The sequence below is a fragment of the Orycteropus afer genome, unplaced genomic scaffold, assembly GCF_000298275.1.
Source record: "Orycteropus afer afer isolate SDZICR_OR568_19922 unplaced genomic scaffold, OryAfe1.0 scaffold00233, whole genome shotgun sequence".
Taxonomy (NCBI): Eukaryota; Metazoa; Chordata; class Mammalia; order Tubulidentata; family Orycteropodidae; genus Orycteropus; species Orycteropus afer.
This window is the reverse complement of record NW_006921820.1, coordinates 3,154,118-3,173,532: the sequence shown is the minus strand read 5'-3', so window position 1 is coordinate 3,173,532 and position 19,415 is coordinate 3,154,118. Positions and strand designations below refer to the sequence as shown.

The following is a 19,415-nucleotide window of genomic DNA, read 5'->3' as shown; positions in this document are numbered from 1 at the left end:
CCCGGCCTCCCCGCGCAGGCCCCCAGGCGCTTCCTGGTTCTCAGCGCTGGGTTCCGGCGCCGCGGGGAGCCGAACTGTGGAGTGCCGAGCCGGACTCCACATTGCCCCTAGCGCCGCCCGCCGGGAGTGCAGCGAGGAGGGCGGGAGGCGGCACTGTGGGCGGGGCTTCGGCTGCTCACAGCTCCCACAACCCCACCCCAATCTGGATCTTCCTGGGCGCCTCTTGGGACTCCAGCCCTCACTAGAAATCACGTGACCAACCCCTTCAGCGACCATTTGAGATACTGAGGCTCTGCGGGCCCATCGGAACTGAGCTGGGTGCAGCAGACCAGGTCACCTGGGGAATCCACCTGGTTACAGCATCCAGTGGAATGGAGGGATTTAAAGAGGTTCACCCCCTTCTCTATCCCCAAGACCTGCAGCTCTGAATGTAGTAGTGGGACAAGAAAAGGCGTTTGGAAGAAGCCAACATGCCATCTCCAGGGGTCCCATCTGCCACTCACTCTTCCAGGATCAATCTTTTGCAGACCAGCCAGGGAGCCAGGTGGTGATGCAGTAACGCCTTGATTTCCCCCTCTGGCCTGTGGCTAGAGCATCTCAGCCCTTACCCATTGGAACCACTTCCATCCTCCCAAGTTCACCAGACATTAAAACAGTCTTGTCTGAAAATGTCATTTTATTTAAGCACAAAAATCGAGATAAAACATATACATTTGTACATGGAGGGAAAAATACCAGAAAGGAGTTTACAAAACCTTGGTCACTGTCATCATTCAGTGGCTGTGGGGCTGAGTGGGCTGGCAGCCTCGAGGTGTGCCCCAGGTCCCAGAGGCAGGAGACTGGCTAACTTTTTGAGAAGCCCCTCAGTCCTCACACTGCAGGTTCTAACCGTGGACTCCTAGGCATGCATCACAGTGACACACCTCCTGGGTTATCCCCAGGACGAGTAAAAGGTGACCTAGATTCTACCGGACATATGTATAGGGAACCCTGGAGGATTAGTCTGGAGCCTTCAGAAGAGTGGCTCCTCAGTCCAGCCTGAAGGGTGCAGTTCTGGGCTAATTGATCCTTTCTCCCCAAGGGTTACACAAGCTGGTTATTGCTCATGGCGGGAGTGAGGTGGAGTCGGGGGTAGAATCTGAGGCTAAGGCAGCTGTCCCTCATGAGGAGAGGAAGTTAAACAAAGTCAAACAAATCACACCAGGACAGTCAAACCCCACCTTCCTGGAAGACTGCCAAAGGCTAGGCATAACAACGTGGAGTCAATGTCCTCTACCCCTCCCCTTCCCACCCCCTAAACTCAACCCCATTGCACATTCAGTAAGTCTGAAGCAGGAAGGGCTCAGGGAGGACCCCAGAGCACAAGGTGTTGCCCACACCAGGTGGGTTCCAGGGGCCTAAAGGGGTATGAAGCTGTAAGAAAAATGAGGCAAGGATGAGGCTGGACAGCCAGGCTAGATGGTCTGGACCACAGACCATTTCAGAGCAACTGGGGGAACAGAGTTGACCACCTGTCTGTCCTAAAGCTCCTCCAAAGTACAGTCCATGAGAGGTTACCCAGACTGGGCAGGAAGGAAGGGTAGGACTGTGGAGGCCACAGGCTGGGTGTATGAAGCCAGGTCCAGGACAGGCCTGCCTGAAAAGGGTGAAGTTGGGTCCCAGGACTGTGAAAGAAATAAGAATCTAGCTGAGGTTAGCCCAGGACAGCCAGTGATCCCGAGTATGTATTTATATATTTATATATATGGGAAGGGGGGCTCTTTTTTTGCTGCTTCCAAAAAGACAACACAACCCTACCAAACCACCACCAGAAAAAAGTTTTTTTTTTCTTTTTCTTTTCTCTTATGTAAAAATAAACTCCTTCCTCCCTCACCTCCCCTCAGGTGGAAGGGAGAGCTGGTTGCTAAAGAAAGAACAGCCATGGCAAAGAACAGCCAGGTCTGTGCTGGGCATAACCACCATATAAGGCACCTATGGAAAGTGCAGCTCAGAAGGCAGGTGAGAGAAAAGGCTGGTGCAGAAAGAAAGGAGAGACCCGGGAGGGCTAATTCCCCTGAAAGGCTCCTTGGGCAGCAGATGAGGCAGCGCTGCGGAAGGTCCTGCTACTGAAGATGCCCTGGGAAAACTCCTCCTGGGCCTGCTGAAAGCTGGCCCCTGTTCGGCGGTACAAGGAGTGCACCTAGGGAAAGAGGCAGGAGTGAGAGGTACCACCAAGAACTGAGCTATTCAAGTTATACTCCCAAAGAGAATACCAGGAAGCCATCCTACCAACCTCCACCCACAGCCTTGGAGGCTGCCGCTGGACACTGGGGACCCAGGAGGCCCAACTGCAGTGGTAAAGAATATCCACATGGTAAAGGCTGCTACTGCTGGCCCACCCTTTTTCCCCAACTCACCCGCTTCAGGAGGAAGAGTGAGAGCACGGTACATAGGGTAAAGAAGCCAGCCACCACCATCATGATGACTGACACAGGCAAAGGGTCTTGCTTCAGTGTAGACAGGGCTGCGATCCAACCACTACAAAGAGAGGAAGAGGCCAGAGGGGGCATAAGTGGGCTCCTCTCCAAGCAGCTGCTACATCCTCAGCATTTCCTGGCAGCTCTGAGCCCTGTGGGCCAGAAGCCCTTGGCCTGTGAGAGGCCAGGCCTATCTGAACATATGGAGCCTCAGAGACAGATTCACATGGGAATCCTGGGGCCATGTGAGGTCTGGGAGGGAAAATGTGGCTGCTGCCTCATAGAGTCAGGAATAGCACTGGAGTGGGCCTTTTCCTGTTGCTTGTTGGGGAGGTCATCAAAGGCCTGCCCAGTCACTTCTCGGGGCCCATCCTCTGGAAAAAAGGACCACTGGCCAACCCACTGCACTTTCCCTGCCCCTTGCTCCTCCCAGAAGGGCCCAGGGACAGCCCCTCTGCCCTCCTCCCTCAGTTCTACCTTCAGTCAATTATGTTACTACCTAAGCCTCAGTATCCTCATCTATAAAAGGGGTAATATCCTCAAATTTCCCAAATTCCAAACTTATCACAATGTGGTAGTTGGGATAAGGACAGACATATAGATCAAGAGAACTGAGTCTCAAAATAAACCATACATCTATGATCAACCAGTTTTTGTCAATGATGCTGAATCCATTCAATGGAGAAAAAATAGTCTCTTCAACAAATGGTGGTGGGACAAATGGATAACCACATAGACAAGAATTAAATTAGACCCTTACCTCACACTACATGCAAAAAAAAAAAAAAAAAAAGTCAAATTAGATAAAAGACCTAAATATAAGAGCTAAAACTATAATCACTTAGAAGAAAACATAAGGGAAAAACCCTTATGACCTTGGATCTGGCAATGGTTTCTTAGGTAAGACATGAAAAGCACAAGCAACAAAAGGAAAAATAAACTGGACTTCATCAAAATTAAAAATTTTGTGTATCAAAGGATACTATCAAAAGAGTGAAAAGACAGCCTACAGAAAGGGAGAAGATATTTGCAAATCATATATCTAATAAGGGGTTAGTATCCAGAATATATCCAACTCGATGGCACATAACAACAACATCCAGAATATATGAAAGATTCTTACAACTCAGTAACATAAAAACAAACAATCCAATTGAAAAATAGGTAAAGGACTTGAATACACACTTCTCCTTAAAAGATATACAATTAGCCAATAAGTATATGAAAAGATGTTCCATATCATTAGTCATTCAGGAAATGCAAATCAAAACCAAAATGAACTATCACCCTCTAGAATGGATATAAACCAAAACCAAACCAAACTCACTGCCGCCGAGTCGGCTCTGACTCATAGCGACCCCTCCTTGGGTTTCCTAGGCAATATCTCTACGGAAGTAGATTGCCCCATCTTCCTTCTGAGAAGTGGCTGGCAGGTTTGAACCACCAGCCTTCTGATTAGCAGTCAAATGCCATAGGCACTATGCCATCAGAGCTCCCAGGATGGATACAGTAAAAGAAAATGGAAAATAAGTGTTGGTGAGGATGTGGAGAAATTGTTCCCCTTATGCCCAATGCTGGTTGCTGTTGTATATGTCATCGAGTCGTACCCGACTCATAATGACCCCTCCTTGGGTTTCCAAGGTGGTATCACTATGTAAGTAGATTGCCCCATCTTCCTTCTGAGGAGTGGCTGGTGGGTTTGAACCACCAGCCTTCTGGTTAGCACTCAAGTACCTTAAGCACTAGCTATGTAAAATAATATAGTCACTGTGGAAAACAGTTTCTCAAAAAGTTAAGCAGAACTGTGTGATCCAGCAATTCCATTCCTAGGTATATACCCAAAAGGATTTTAACAGGTATTCAAACAAAAACTTGTACGTGAAAATTCACATCAGCACTATTCACAATAGTCAAAAGGAAAAAAACAACCAGTGTCCATCTGAATGGATAAATAAAATGTTGTATATTCATACAATGGCATATTAATTGGTCATAAATAGGAATGAAGACTGACAAACGCTACAATACAGATGAACCTTGAAAACATTAAGCTAAGTGAAAAAAGGCAAACATAAAAGACCATATATTATATTTCTATGAAATATCCACAGTAAGCAAATTCATAGAGAAAAGCAGAACAGTGTTTGCCAGGGGCTGTGGGTGGAGAGGAATGGAGAGTGAGTGCTTAATGATTTCTTTTGGGAACAAGATGGAGGTGGTAGCTGCACAAGATTGTCAGTGTCCTAAATGCCACCAAATTGTATGCTTTAATGTGATTAAAATAGTATTTTGTTTTATTAGTAATGTATTTTTTAATAGTAATGTACTTTACTAAGGAGCTCTGGTGGCACAGTACCTAAGGCATTTGACTGCTAACCAGAAGGTTGGCAGTTCAAACCCACAAGCTACTCTACAGAAGGAAGACTAGGCAATCTACTCCCATAAAGATTTACTGCCTCGGAAACCCAATGGGGGTCGCTGAGTCAGAATCGACTTGATGGCAGTGGGTTTGGTTTTTGGTTTAATGTATTTTACTACAATAAAATAAAATAAGAAATAAAATTTATAACAAAAAAAGAGGGGAAATAATATCACCTATCCAATTGGTGAGATGAAAAAAATGATCATGGAAGGCTCCAGAAAGGCATCAGGAGGCTGGAATCCACAATGCTCATCTAGTCTAGCAGTGAGGGGCAGAGCAAGGAATAGAACTCATCTCTGATTCCCAGCCAACGATGCAGACATCAGCAGTTATTAATCACATCTACTAGGATCTCATGAGTAATGAAATGAGGTCATTAGTCAAAGAGAAAGGGCCAGACTAGAAAGAGCAAGAAGAAAAGGAAGAGGTTGGTGAGAGGGCAGCTTGAAGTGTAAGGTGAGTTAGTCCTCTCCCCACTGCTCTGGACTTGCCAGTTCTGGTGGCAGAAAGGGACAAAACAAGGTAGCCCATGAAGCTCAGACTTCCAGACAAATGCTGGCCTGACTTTTCTGCAATGCTCCCTGTGCACTGGGGCAGAAAGGAAAACATTAGCCTTCAGCACTTCCTTTTGAGACTAATTTTCAGCTTAGAACTGCAGTACCCAAGAACCTTACGTGCAAAGAGGGTAACAAGAACCAGACTCTTTGCAGAAGGCTCAGGCTCCATCTCCTGAATCACAGGACCTTTGAAAAAAGTCACAGTGCTTGCCTGGGACCTGTGGAAGTAGCACCAACCTGGAGGGTGTGGCAAGAGAAAAGGAGGGAGTGGCAATCCCGTGGACACAGCGTAAGAGCTCAGGCCAAGTATACTCATGACATTTCAGAGGGCAAGGCAAGACTGGTGAGGAACTCAACACCCTGGCATTTAGCTTGGCCCACGACCAAGCTGGTCCACTGACCCCTCTTTCTGCCATGGTGGGAGGAGGGTCATCTGGGAGCTGGGAAACAGTGTGAGAGAGGCTGAGCCCTGTGTTGAAAGCATAATTCCTTCTGTGCTGCCCCAGGCCTTACCTGTCCCCCAGCCCAGGGATGCCGACCACCTGGATGATATAGATACCTATTTGACAAAGAAATACAAAGAAGAACACGAAGAAGCTGAAAGAGTTATCCGACCTGTGGAGAAAGGAGAAATAAGATGTCATCAGAGGACCTGGGCCACATACCTCTGCATTTTCACTTGGAATGACAGCTATAGAATCTAGGAGGAGCCAGGAGGCAGGATGGGGGAGTTCAGGGAACCAGACACACTGTCTAGGAGGGCAAATACACAGAGATACTCGTCGCCATAGTCAAGAAGGGCTTGCCTTTCACTGCCTTCCAATTTAAGCACTTCCAATCAATGAGCTGATAAAAGTTGCTCTCCCAGAGAACATTTTTAAAAAGCTTAACACTCCATCTCCCAGAGCATTTATTGTATTTCATAATGAGGGAGGAAAGAAAAATAAATCTAAGCCAAAAACATCAATCTCCAATAATAAAACTGTAGGCCTGGGTAAACTAAGCAACACTAGACAGAACCTCTAAAAGGTTGAGCATATCCAACCCTTGAGGCCTAGAACACAACGAGGGCTTAGGTCTGCTGCTGAATGCATGGGACAGTTCTGCCACTGCCCCATCCCCTCTTCCCAGGGCCTGATGGGCTGTCAGGCCTGGAAGCATCAGCTCTGAGGTACAATTCCAAATCCCCTAGGTGTCTGTAAGGTAGATTCATTAATGTGGGGAGGCGGAGGGAGGTGAAGGGAAAAGGCACAAAGTAAGAGTGGACAGAAGTCATGGAGAGCACCCATCTGGCTCTATTGGTGAAGCACATCCTAGAGCCTCAGAAGGGCCCCCACCCTGTCTCAGTAACTGGAATCTCACCCACTGGGCAGACTGGGAGCAGCAGGAAGGCAGGTAAGGCTCCTGATCCCTAGTCCAAGGACAGGCTCCTGATCCCTGTCTGCTCTGGCTATTTGGTGGAAATGGGAAAATGAATTTCTTCACCATTTTATTCTGCTCCAAGACTGGGATGGAGTCCCAGGCTAGGACTGCTATCTGCAGTACCAGTCATACACTCACCCCACCCTAGTCCACTCACCTGAAGGCCTTATAGATGGGCCGGTACCAACAAAGGAAGGCACAGGGGGTGAAGATCAGAAACCACAAGATCGAGAGGCCAAAGTTCACTCCCTTCGAAGCGTCAGCTGTGAACCAGGCCAGGCAGGCAAGCAGGTTCAGAAACAGAGTCACTGAATGCACTGTGCGGGGAAGGAGGGCAGAGAGATGGGCTTGCACCAGGTGGCTGGCTGATGGGCTCCCAAAATGTCAAACCACCTCCTGGGAGAGGAAATGAGGTCCAGCTACAGAAACAGTAGATGGCACTAGGCTGGGTCACCTCCCAAATCTGGTTTTCTGGGATCTCAAAACTCGGGATCAAACTAAGTTCCTAAGAAAGGCCAGAGAGCCCAGCTATTGCAGGGGAAGGGGTAGGGGCAGACTCAGCACTGATCCTTGGGAATGAAGTCTTTCAGCACCTCTTTCCCCAGGCCCTGGGCGGCCCACAACAGAACTATAGGAAGTCTCTTTTGCTCACCCCTAGTAGCCACTCCTCGGAAGGAAGGTTGGGCAATCCTACTTCCGTAGTGATACTGCCTCGGAAACCCAAGGAGGGGTCGCTATGAGTCGGGTTTGACTCGACGGCACATAACAACAACAAGAAGTAGCCTAGGAGGAACTCTGGTAGCATAGTGCCTAAGGCACTTGACTGCTAACCAGAAGGCCAGAGGTTCAAATCCATCAGCCACTCCTCAGAAGGAAGGTTGGGCAATCTACTTCTGTAGTGATACTGCCTCGGCAACCCATGAAGGGGTCGCTATGAGTCGGGTCCGACTTGACAGCACATAACAACAACAGTAGCCTAGGGACCTGTGGGGAAGAGAAGGCTTTCATCTAAGGAGGGCATTTTAGTACAGTGAGCTCCCCAGGAAGCTCATCTGGCTAATCCCACCCTACCTGACCTGTGGTGTGGACTGCTTCTTGAGGGGGGGTTCCCAGATCAGGGAGCAGACTGGGAGGGACAATTATGTGGCTTCTGCCCTTATCTCCCCAACCTGGTCTAGCATTAAGGATGGCTGGAGTCTGCAGAAAGCTGGAAGGAAGCTCCCTATACCAGGGAGTAGCAGCCAGAGGACAAAGAAAGGTCTTGAGTCCCACCCCATTTCACCCTTGGGCTCCAAGAGGCAGGAGCAGGACTTACACATCCAGAGATAGTAGAGCATCTTGCATATCCTCTGGTAGTCGGCAGGGATCTCTGTGGAGAAATCCTGGTAGAAGCAGGGCTTGACAGGGCACCAGGAGGGCAGGGGCGGCCAGTTGTTTTCTCTCACTGTGAGGAGAAAAGAAAGAGGAGACGAGGTGAAGACCCAAACTCAGCAGCAGCACTGAGGAATGCACATACTGGTCCGGTTTAGGGGCCAAACCAAGGATTCCGGAGGAGCTCCGGCAACCAAGGTTCAGGGTCTTCATGGAGCATGCAGTAGGATAGGAGGACAGTAGACCCAAACTCACTGTGAAAGATAAAGGACAAAATGACATATATAATTACTTTTACTAATACTACCCCATAAACATGACAATAGGGGCCATTATCACCAGCAAGGAATTGTGGAAGGAAAAGTGCCTGCATTCCATCAAAGAAGCAAAGAATTTTAGAGCTGGGAAGGAGCTCAGAAATGATCTGTATTCTCCAGGATGCCACTGTAAGTCTCCTGACTTCCAACGGACTCTTGCTCTTCCCCAGGACCGGCACATTCTGAGATGGTCAAGAGCTCAGCAAAATCAGCAAGGCTGCCCCAGGAACAAATCAACTCAGGGTTGGCGCTGGGAGGACCCTCCCTACAGGGCTCAAGATGCTCTTCAGCTCCAGGACACAGACTCCAGGGACCCCAGCAGTGACCTTACCATGTAAGTTGGCCACAGTGTTCTGCAGCTCCCGCTCCTTGCGTTCCAGTTCAGCAGCTTTCCTGTCCAGCTCTTCCTGCTGCCGAAGCAGGCCTGCCTGGGCTGCAGAGGCTATGGCCTGGAGGGAATGAGGGCAGAGAGTATTGCCAGACACAAGAGAGAGGAACAATGTCAGCCTGGGCAGGAAAAGGGGCCTTGCCTGTTGGGTATCAGAGTTCCTGACAGGGAGGGCAAGGTAACCTGTCTCCCACTACCCCCACATCACCTCTAAACCCTCTGAATCACCAGAGCTCTCCTCTTCCCTTCATCCCTGAGTTTGATATAGAATTATCCCAAATAGCTTTCCTTCTCCTCTCCAACAATGGAACCCAGACAATGTGGGTAACAGCAAATGGAAAGGGACTTCCCAAGACTCAAGCCTATAGCCAGAAACTGACACCCGAGCCTCCTTTGAAGAGCCTGGAGGGGTATGAGTGTGAAGGGAGAGCAGTGCAATCCAGTTAACAGTAAGTGGGGAGGGGAAGACACTTAAAGGTGGATGTGTGTACCTGAACCTCAGGGATTTGTATTTCAGCACCCCCTGCCCTACCCCAGTAGCACCTTCTGAGGGCTACCTGACCTGAGGGGATCACCTGAGCTGTGACCACCTTGGCCCTGCTCTGCCTGGATTTCATCCAAACTTCATCTGGTCTCCAGGCTGAGCAGGGCCTCTGGGTGAGGTCCCTAGGGGACTGTAAGCGAGGTTGAGCAGAACCGGTCCCAGGGCCCAGGTGTTCCAGCCCAGGGCCCTGCTCCTGTGCCAAACTGCAGCTGTTTGGACTGAGTGCCTCCTGGAGAATGATCTGGTTATTTTTAGGGCACATGTATCAAACTAGTCATTTTGTAGGTAGGCCAAGTACATGTACATATACACATGTATGTACACACATGCACACACACACACACACACACATACCACCTCTCCAAAAGCAGTTCTCCAAAGAGCTAAGCTTGCCTTTGGGAAGTGAGTTTCAGGCATTAGGGGCAGCAGCAGGCCCAGTGACCACACTGAAGTACATTGAGGGTGTTAGCCCCCTTTTCCCAGGTCTGTGACTTCAGTTGAGTGGCACCTAGGTCCCTACAGCCCACCACCAGCCAGCTGAACAAAAAAGGCTTGCCTCACCTCCACAGGTTTTCGGGCCATTGGAGGGGCAGCACTTTCACCGCAAGCCCAGCCAGACCTTTGCTTGGGAGCAGTCTGGGGCCCGCTAGGGTCCAAGCCCTTGCTTGGGTGGGCTTCAGGTGCCCTGCCCTCCCTCATGATCATCTACACTTTGCCTACCTTTGAAAGCTTTCGCATGTAGCTGTCTCTGAGAATACTATCTCCTCCTAGCAGCATCTGCCTCTCTGAGAGCTCACTCACTGCCAGGAACCTGGTAGGCAGGAACTTGCTGGCCTGTCTAAGCAGGAGCTGCAACACACAACTCCACTGTGGGTCTTGCTCACCAGGACATCAAGGAACATGGGGGTGGGCAGTGAGATGGTGGATGGAGTGGGGGCTTACAACAGACAAGAGTCACAGTATTTGGTAAAGGGACAGAGGAAAAGAAGAAAGAAGCCAGGAAGACATGAAGTAAAGAAGGAAGAGATTCTGGGCCCTGAGTAAGAAGGAGCAAAGGGTTAAGGAGGTTCTGGAGAAGCAACTGCTTTCTGAAGACACCAATGACTGGAGCCTGGTGTAGAGCTTTACTTAGGGTGGTAATGGGTCATTTGGGAGGTGGGGATATCAATTGCATGGGCAGTTCCTCCACTTTGAAGATTAAAGTGACCAGCTCCAAAGAAATTAGGAAGAGGACCCTTGAAGAGGAACCAGAAATTAGGCCCTCTGCCCACCCCCAACCTCAGGGCTCAGCTATTGGTCTGGGAGCTTCCCTCACTGGAGAAGAGAGGCCAAAGGGCTCTTTGCCAACAGTACCTGGGGTGTTGGCTGGGCTGGTTCCACTGAAGGCTGGAGAACTGCTGGCTGTGAAGGCCCAGGGAGCTGTGCAGCTGGAACCGTTGTTGCTGCATTTGTCTACATGGGATAGATCAGAAGAGGGATATGAGTGGGGCAAACGCACAGCAGGGTGAGTGAAGTTCTGGGTCTGATGCCCAGGAGCACATAGGTTGCTGGGCCCCAGCTCCTGCCTGTGCAGAGCACTCCCTCTGGGCCTGCCTTTGCCATGTCTTGTGGCAGCATATAGTGCCATGCCAATCTGATGCCTAACCCAGCATTCTTCAGTCTTGCTGAATCCAGAGTGTTCTCTCCCTTCCTCAGGGCAGACTGCTCTGCTCACAGAGGGACCCAGATCATGGATCCCAGGGGGAAAATCTTCAGAAAGTAACTTCCTACTTCTTACCCCCACTCCTGAGTTTACTTTACAACTGTCCCTTTGAGGGCTGCAGCTGCTTAGAACTGTCTCTATCTCTCCCAAGACTCCTTGCCCCAGAGACCCCAGCACCACCCAGAGGACCAGGGAACTCAGAAAGACAACATGATCACCGACCTCTGAGAAGGGGTTGAATTCAGCCAGGCCACCCTGTGGGGCATTGGTCAACTGGGTCACAGATGGATCCTGAGAAGCCACAGTAAAAAAAAAAGAGATGAGAGGCTTGAGGAAGATGGGGGAAATATCACCATCTCTTGGCCCCTTCTGGAACCAGCAAGCAGTCCCAGTAACACTTGGCTGTAAGGCTGCTGATCGCCCTTTCTAGGGCCCTGACAAGCCTCTCCAGAATGCACCTCTGCCTGGCCCTAGCTACACCATTGCTGCAGTCTCTTCTCCCTTTCTGGAACGGGAGGAGGTTCAGTCCATTTGACTTCTCAGAAGCAACCCAGAGCCAGCTTTGCACTTGGAGGGAGGCCTGGGAATAGATACCAACAAATTCTTGTTTATAGAGCCCAAACTGTTAATAGTATTTACCTCCAAGGAGTGGAGGTGTTTTTTTTTTTTTTGGGGGGGGGGGGGGGGGGGGATAGAGACTTACTTTTCATTTTATAGGTTTTCTGTAAAGCTTTATTTATTTATTACCTGACAGAAAGCACTTGTTCCTCTTATTTTTCAAAGGACAGCTCAAGATTCTATAGCAAATGCCTGCTGTTGGCTGTCTATGCTTTCTTCCTAAAAGCAGGCAATACCTGACCTGCCATGAGTAGAGATGTGAAGGACTTGGATGGAAATCCAGGAAAACGTTTTCAGCTTCTTTTACCCCATGGATTCTTTTTTTTAAAAAAATGCAAAGATATTTTCAGAACAAAGCCTTCTCCTAAGTTTTCAATCTTCCCCTCCCACTCTGATCTTTGTTCAAGGGCAGGCTTTGCAGTCAAGGGGCTGCATGGGCCTCGCTGCCATCCTCTTCACCCAAGCAGCCTTCCTGTTGGCCTGGGGCTTGTCTTCACCCTTTCCTGTAACAGGAATGGGGCTCAGGTCCAGCTTGTCAGGGATACCTGGCTTGGGAGAAATAGCCATGAAGGATGGGCAGGCTGCTATTGGACTCTGGAAACCCCTATTACAAGGCCTCAACTAGCCCGAGGGGCCTAGAAGAGTATGTTTCCCTGTTCTCAGGACCTTGTCCCCTCTCACCACTCATCAAGCTGCTCAGGGCCAGCCTCGCTTCCACCAGGAAGCCTCTCCAGACTGAACTCTTAGACACAATGTCAACATTAGATACACCCTTGGAGATCAACACCTTCAACTGACAGACGGGGAAACTGGCACTTGCCTGGGTGAATGAAGTAACTTGTCCAAGGTCCAAAATGGGAGCTCCTTCCTTGTTCTGAACATCTATAGAGCTGAGGGTCAGCACTGAATATGTTCTCTGACTTTTTCCACACACACTAACTCTATCTTCTCACCTGAGCCCCAGTTCCAGAGGGCAGCCCTCCTCAGAGCCTAACCCAGAGCTGGGCACATACTCCAACCTCACTAACTATTTCTGGATGGGAGTGGGGCGTAATCCTTTGCAGCTCTCACTCCCCACCAACCTCCTCTGCCAAAGACACTACAGGCATGGCCTTTCTGTCAGCCAACACTCCCTGCACTGGTGGATCCTGCAACTTGGACAGAGTGACAAAGTGAGGATGGGGAGTCCACCTGGAGCTGGAGGGACTGGCGTTGAGGTTATTTGTTGGCTGAACAACTGAGTTTTCTCCCAGAATTATGGGGCTGCCCTCCTTGCAAGAACATTGGGCTTGGTATCTATTCCCCTCCAAACTCTGCAGACATCAAGCCACAGGTGAGTGAGTAAGCTTATGTCACTGAAATTAAATCTACCATCCTTGGAACTGGTTATTCGAGTCTGACTCACTACAGGAGGGGAAGCAGACAGAGGGGCAGCTCTGGTAGCAGTTTCAGGTACTGGAATACACACACTTGCCCAAGGTGCACACATTTAATAAGCATCCTCCAGACCCATAAAGAGATATTAGTCAGAAGGGAATTCTGGGGGTGGGGTAGGGAATAGACTACCCTTTTCACACTGATCTCTCCTCCTTTTTCTAAAATCTTAAAGATTTGGCCCCTGGACCCCTCATCGGGCTCACCATGAACAAATTCTATCTCCACTAGAAAGAGAAAGCTGTGAACAGTTTGCAGCCCGATGCATTGGTGCCTGATTCATTCTTGTAGCTTCCTGGTGCTTAGCAAAGGGCCTGATGTATAGCATAGCTCAGCACATGCTTGAGAATAAATGTCTGCTTGCTGTAGGCCCTCCTCTGCTTTCTCTAGGTGGCCCCACCCAAAAGCCAGGGCACAGAGAAAGGGAGGAAGCGGTATCACAGCAGCAGCCCTAGGGCCCAGAAGCACCTTGCTTGGGAACAGGAACCAAGAACAATCCATGGGACATGGGTATTCCCCATCTGAGGCAATATGGACTCTTTTCTAAAAGAGTGGATGGCTTCCAGAGAAGTTGAGGCCTAGTGAGAGAGTAGGGGAAAAGAACTGCATGAAGAACAGGGCTGACATTAAGTGTCTACTATGTGCCAGGTTCACCTCACACTGACATGATAGTAAAAATCCAGACACTCCCAAATTGGTCACTTTGTCAAGCTGCCAGAAAAGAATGTTCTATTAGCCTTTATCAACCTGGTTCCTTAAGAGAATTAATCCAATCCTTGCTGCCCTGAAGCATTCATTGTCTCTAATGAATTAACTTCTCTGTGCATCTAAAATGGTACTAGTTACACTCCATTCTTAAGAGAACTGAAAAACCATCACTCCAGTCAATTTCTGTGTTCTGTGGCTCAGATGAGGAAGCTGGCTGAAAAGGCACACACCTCCTTATCAACCTCACAACCCGTCTGGGAGAGTGGAATATTTCTATTTTGTGGCTGGAAAAAGCCTAAGTTCAGAGAGGAGAATTAGTCTGCCCAAGATCTCGGGGTAGTGGTTGAGCCAGATTATGAATCCAGGTTTATCTGTCTCCAAAGACATGCAATTGTAAATCTAAGAGAGTAAGGCCCAGGTCTCTTTTGGTCACTAGTGCAGCCCCAAAGCCTAGGAAAGTGTCTGGTCAAAGGAAGGCATTCCATAAATATGTGGTTGAATGAATGAACCTGCTCCAAAGAGACATAGACCAGGGGACTGAGAGTAACAAGGATGATGGCTGCTGCTCAATTCTGTATGCTGAGCCTTTAAAGCACTGGTTCTTGGGAACATCCTTGGTAAGACACATGCAGAAAGCCCCTTACAAATAAGGACCACAGTGTCTGGCCTGACTGAGCACCGTTGTTATTTTGGTTACCTCTGTGCTGCTCTAACAAAAATATACCACAAATGGGATGGCTTTAACAAACAGGAGTTTATTCTTACAATTTGGAGGTTTTAAGTCCGAGTTCAAAATGCCAGGCTCTAAGGGCTGAGTGAAAGCCCCTCAGCCTTGGGCTTCAGCTCTGCCTCCTGCTCCCAGCCCACTGGAGCTAGAGGCTTTTCTTCACTCAGCTGCTGGCTGCTGAGGCTGACAAACCCAAGGTCGACAAATAACAAGGCACAGTTCCGATATAACCAAACCACACAGCAGGTCATGTCAAGTCCATTAAAAGTCCCAAGATTGGCAGAGCATGGCAGGCTACTGAATGATGACTCAGCTACATGCAGGGTTCAAGTGTGCCATAAGCTAGAGACTGTTTCCAAAGCTGCTTCTTATATACAGGGAAGCAGACCACATCCCTAAAGCAGTTACTCAGCTGCTTGTGGTACATCCCACCATGGAGCTGACTACATGTCTCATCATGCAGCATAACTACCACCAGCTGCCCAGCCACTCAACCAGGCCCAGCCAAGTTGACACACAACCTTAACTACCACAACTGCCTTTTACTCTGGGTGACAACCAGGAAGTCAAAAGCATCAAGCTTTCTTCTCACTCACTGAGCATCAACGTGCTCTTAAATGGGTCAAGTAGTTGTTTAAAACGATGGCAAGAGCTAAGTTTCACCTACAAAGGAGAAGTAACCTAAAACTCCCTCAGTGTCCGAAAACTCAGATAGGCTTATGCCCTTTATTGGACTTATAACAAATAAAAAGCTCTTAAACTCCATTCTTTTATTCAGCAACAGTTACAAGCACTTGTGGAGCATGCACCAAGATAAATAAGGCACAGCTCTTGACCTCCAGAGTCATAATCTGATAAGTATGCTGGGGACCACAAGTGACGTATACACTGCTAGAATCCTAAGCTGGGTGATGGCAGGAGGAGGAGGCAAGACGCTGAGGAGGACTGCGAAGAAGACGGAGAAGGTGAGCATGGGCCCATTACTTGGCTTTGGGCCAAGGCCCATTTCCATCTAGCTGGGTGTGAGGTAACAGAGAAGGTAGTGCAGAGTTAAGCTGGAGCTCTTCCCTGAAGGGCCCTGTTTTTTTTTTTTTAAATTGTAATTTGGATGAAAGTTTAAGGAGCAAATTCACTTTCCATACAGCAGTTCACATATACTTTGTCTCATTACGTTGACTACAATTTACCCTAATGCAACAGCTCCCCTCCCACTTCCTCCCAATAGTTACCTCTTCCCTGTGTCCATCCCTCCATGCACTCCTGCCCCCTGAACTGTCTCCCTGTGCATAAACAGCCCCTCTTTCTCCCATGATTGTTCTCTTCAAGGAATGTATCTACCTCAGGTACATGTTCAACTCATATACCTGTCTTCTGTTTGGCTGGAAACCACAGGTGTGGGTTCAATTCCAGACCTGAAGGGCAGCTAGGGACCATAGTCTCAGTGGTTCCACCAGGCTCTATCAGACCAGCAAACCTGGTCCTGAAGGGCCCTGTTTTTAAGAGGTTTAGAAATCTCTTCCGATGTGTTTCACAGGCCCTGGCTGTGCTTGAGCTCTGTGACTTTTCCTTGCTTTCCCCATCTTGCACTCAACCCAAGCTCTCAGCATGGGGTTACTTCAGTCCCCAAACACTTTTAAAAAATACCTCCTAAGAAAAACTCAGGGTCATTCTCTCTGGGACGTAGAGGGTCACCAATATTTTGGAAGCTCTGAGATGTCCTATTTGCTTTGGAAATGAGGCTGTGTATTACAGAACAAGAAAGGGCAATCATCCCCAGTGTGGTGGGCTGGGTCTGGGTCACACAAATAGCTACAATTAACCCTGGTGCTCTGACCCAGAACCTGAGAGTCCTTCCTAAGTAAACATGACAAAACATGTAAAAATTTGCATTGGCCAAGGTACTCATTATTTATAATAAGTATTATATATAACATTTATAAAAATTATTTATACACAAAGGCATCATACTTTATAATAGAGGAGAAAGCAGGAAATAATTTAAAATATCCAGCAACAGTGCCACAAGTGTGTTGCAGTGCACATCCCCTTGATGGCTTACACAGCCATTCAAAAAAATCACAGCTCTGAAGGCAGTGCAAGCAATACTGAAAAGGCTTTGTTGTATGGACACCAAATAATGATTCTGTAAAAATCACACATATGAAAATAGACTGGCAGGAAAACATATCAAAATAACTATAGTTACAAAAGAAATAAATACATGACTTATTTTCTGTTTTCCAAATTTTCCATGTGATTACGGTATATGTATTTATATTTTAAGGAACTTTGGTGGTGTAGTAGTTAAGGTATTGTGGTGCAGTAAGTTGCATGATATGGTTTTTCTAGCCATAGTCTTTGTAACTCTCACTGGATTACTGGGTGGGACCATGTAAATAGGTGTCAACTTGGGTGAGTGGCTGGTAGTAGTAATTTCCTATAATGAGACTGGCAATTAACTCAGTGGTAGAATTTGCCATGAGCAACTGAGTAGCTGCTTTTAAACTCCTGATTGTTAAAGTCATCCACCTGGGGTATTTCTGTTGGAGCAGCATGAAGTAATCTTCTGGGAAAGTGCACACTCTTTCAGGTGTGTAGAACTCTGATGTTGGGATTGGGTAGTTTTGCCACTCTGCCAGATTCAAAACAAACCCTCCTAGAGGCAGAAAGGGAAATCTCACTCCCAGCCTAGAGAGATGGCTGGCCGAGAGACGGTGGCAGTGGAACCAAAAGGCATAGGACAGAGAGGCAGGCTTACCTGGCCCACAGAGGCAGAGGCCAGGCTGTGAGGCCAAGGGCCAGAGAGGCATATCTAAGGGCACAGCAGAGGGGAGACTGTCCTGATCAAAGAACTGTATCCTGAGTATGTTCCTGAACTTGAATTGTAGCCTGCTGCTTCCCTAATAAACCCCATCATCTGTGAGTTCTGTGTGGCCACTGCAGCGAATTATTGAGCCCAGCAAAGAGGTGGTGAGTGCGCCATGGGAGGGACGGTTGGGGTCAAAATTGGGAAGAGCACTGTAGGGTGGTAGCATGTCTGGCCTCATAGGAACAGGCCTTGGGCTACTGATGGTGATTCTGTCTTCCCCTTGTGTAGTTAGAGGAGGTGAAAAGATGCTGCCTCCTTGCCCCTTTAGGAGGTCTGGACTTTGCCCTATGAGTGATGGGGAACAATCAGAGAGCTGTAATCAGGGAGTTGCATGATCATCACTGCCAACTATGAAGAAAGTACAATGAGCTGGGGCAAGATGATGGCGGGAAGATAGGCTGAGGACAACAGTCCATGGGGGTGACAATGAGGAGTAAGGCAGGTAGCTGGGATTGAGAAGAAAGAATGGATTCCGAAGACCCTTCTTAGGTAGGTGTCACAGGCAAAGCAACTCTTTGGGTTGGTTGAGGAGAGACTGCAGGACAAGGAAAGGAAGGAAAAGGTAAGAGAAAGAAGTTGAATGACAGATTGCTCACTTGGGTGATGGGTGAATAGTGCCACCATTAACCAAGATAAGTGATCATGGGAAGAGGAAAAGGTTTTTTCGGAGGGGAGGGTTGTATGTGGGAGTAGGAAGAGAGTCTGAGGAGATACTGAGTCAGACTGGAGGTGCCTGTGGAATATATCTGGTTGGATACATCCAGTTGAGAATTGGAAATACTGGTTTGAAGCTTGGGAGAAAAGTGAGGGCTAAAGATCTAGATCTTGGGATCACTGGAATGTGGATGGTATTCTGAAGCCATAGGAGTAGAAGAGAAGTGGCATGGAGTAGAGAGATATAAAGTGAGAAAAGTACAGGGATCAGAACTCAGGGACACCCCCAAATGTATGATAAGAAGTGGGAAACTTGCTGGAAGTCCTTGATGTTAAAAGAGTAAAGGATAGAGAAAATTTCAAACAAGTGTGTGTGTTGCAAGCAGCCAATGCACCCCAGGCTGCTAGCTCCTGAACAGACCACTGGATCTGAGACTGCTTGAGACAGCAACAGAGGCCTTGGGGATAGGAAATGGAACATGGGCATGCTGGGATGACAAAATGCAGAACCAACTTTTGGTTCTTGGTGCTCCTTTACCTGAATTACCCTCTCTTCCCACCTGCCAGGCTTTCTGTTCTCAGCTCAAGCCCTTTCTACCACAAAAATCGCCCTTCCTCATCAGATCCCTCTGCCAGTTCTTTCTGGCAAAATCTGACTGCTCTTATCCTACCCACAAGGTGTTGTCATTATTAGTGAGCATTTCTTAGCTCTCCTGCCAGATCAGAAGCTCTGTGCTGCCCTGCACAGCCCCTCAGAGAAGAGGTGCTCAGTGATGCATATGACATGTGTGAGCATCTCAAAAAGGGCATTTTCTGGAAGGGTCACACCTAGCTGAAGTGTATGGCACTCTTCTCTGGGTGGGTGGCAGTACCCCTTGTTTATCCTAGTTAAATATTACTATCTCTCAGAACACAGGATTATCCTACATCAAGTGGTTCCAAAGGAGATTTAATGGAAGTGTAGGGTCAAAGGTCACCTGTCTCTAGCCAAGTGGTTTCTAACACCCAGTCTGGCTCCAGGTGCCAACCCTAATGTTTTTTACCCAAAGAAGAGGGGTGAAAGGCAGGAAGACCTGATTGGGGCAGCTGTCTATTATCAGAGTTAAACTCTAAGAACACTGCTGTTCTCTGATCATACATAACGTTGGCAGACAATACTTCTACATACGTATTTGTATGTGCTGTAAAAATGTCCATACACATTTATATATATATATATATATATA

The 19,415-nt window shown here is 48.2% G+C and overlaps 1 protein-coding gene across 1 annotated transcript in view; it reads right to left on the bottom strand.

The window, feature by feature from the left end:
* Positions 1-2,044: 2,044 nt before the first annotated feature.
* Positions 2,045-19,415, bottom strand: part of SCAMP2 (secretory carrier membrane protein 2) — a 23,745-nt gene continuing 6,374 nt past the window's right edge. The window contains exons 2-10 of the mRNA XM_042782065.1: positions 11,402-11,470; positions 10,831-10,929; positions 10,198-10,326; positions 8,877-8,994; positions 8,173-8,301; positions 7,015-7,174; positions 5,949-6,050; positions 2,397-2,517; positions 2,045-2,179 (exon numbers count right to left, since the gene is read on the bottom strand). Coding sequence (XP_042637999.1) covers positions 2,045-2,179; positions 2,397-2,517; positions 5,949-6,050; positions 7,015-7,174; positions 8,173-8,301; positions 8,877-8,994; positions 10,198-10,326; positions 10,831-10,929; positions 11,402-11,470 — 1,062 coding nt within the window. The remainder of the gene's footprint in view (positions 2,180-2,396; positions 2,518-5,948; positions 6,051-7,014; positions 7,175-8,172; positions 8,302-8,876; positions 8,995-10,197; positions 10,327-10,830; positions 10,930-11,401; positions 11,471-19,415) is intronic.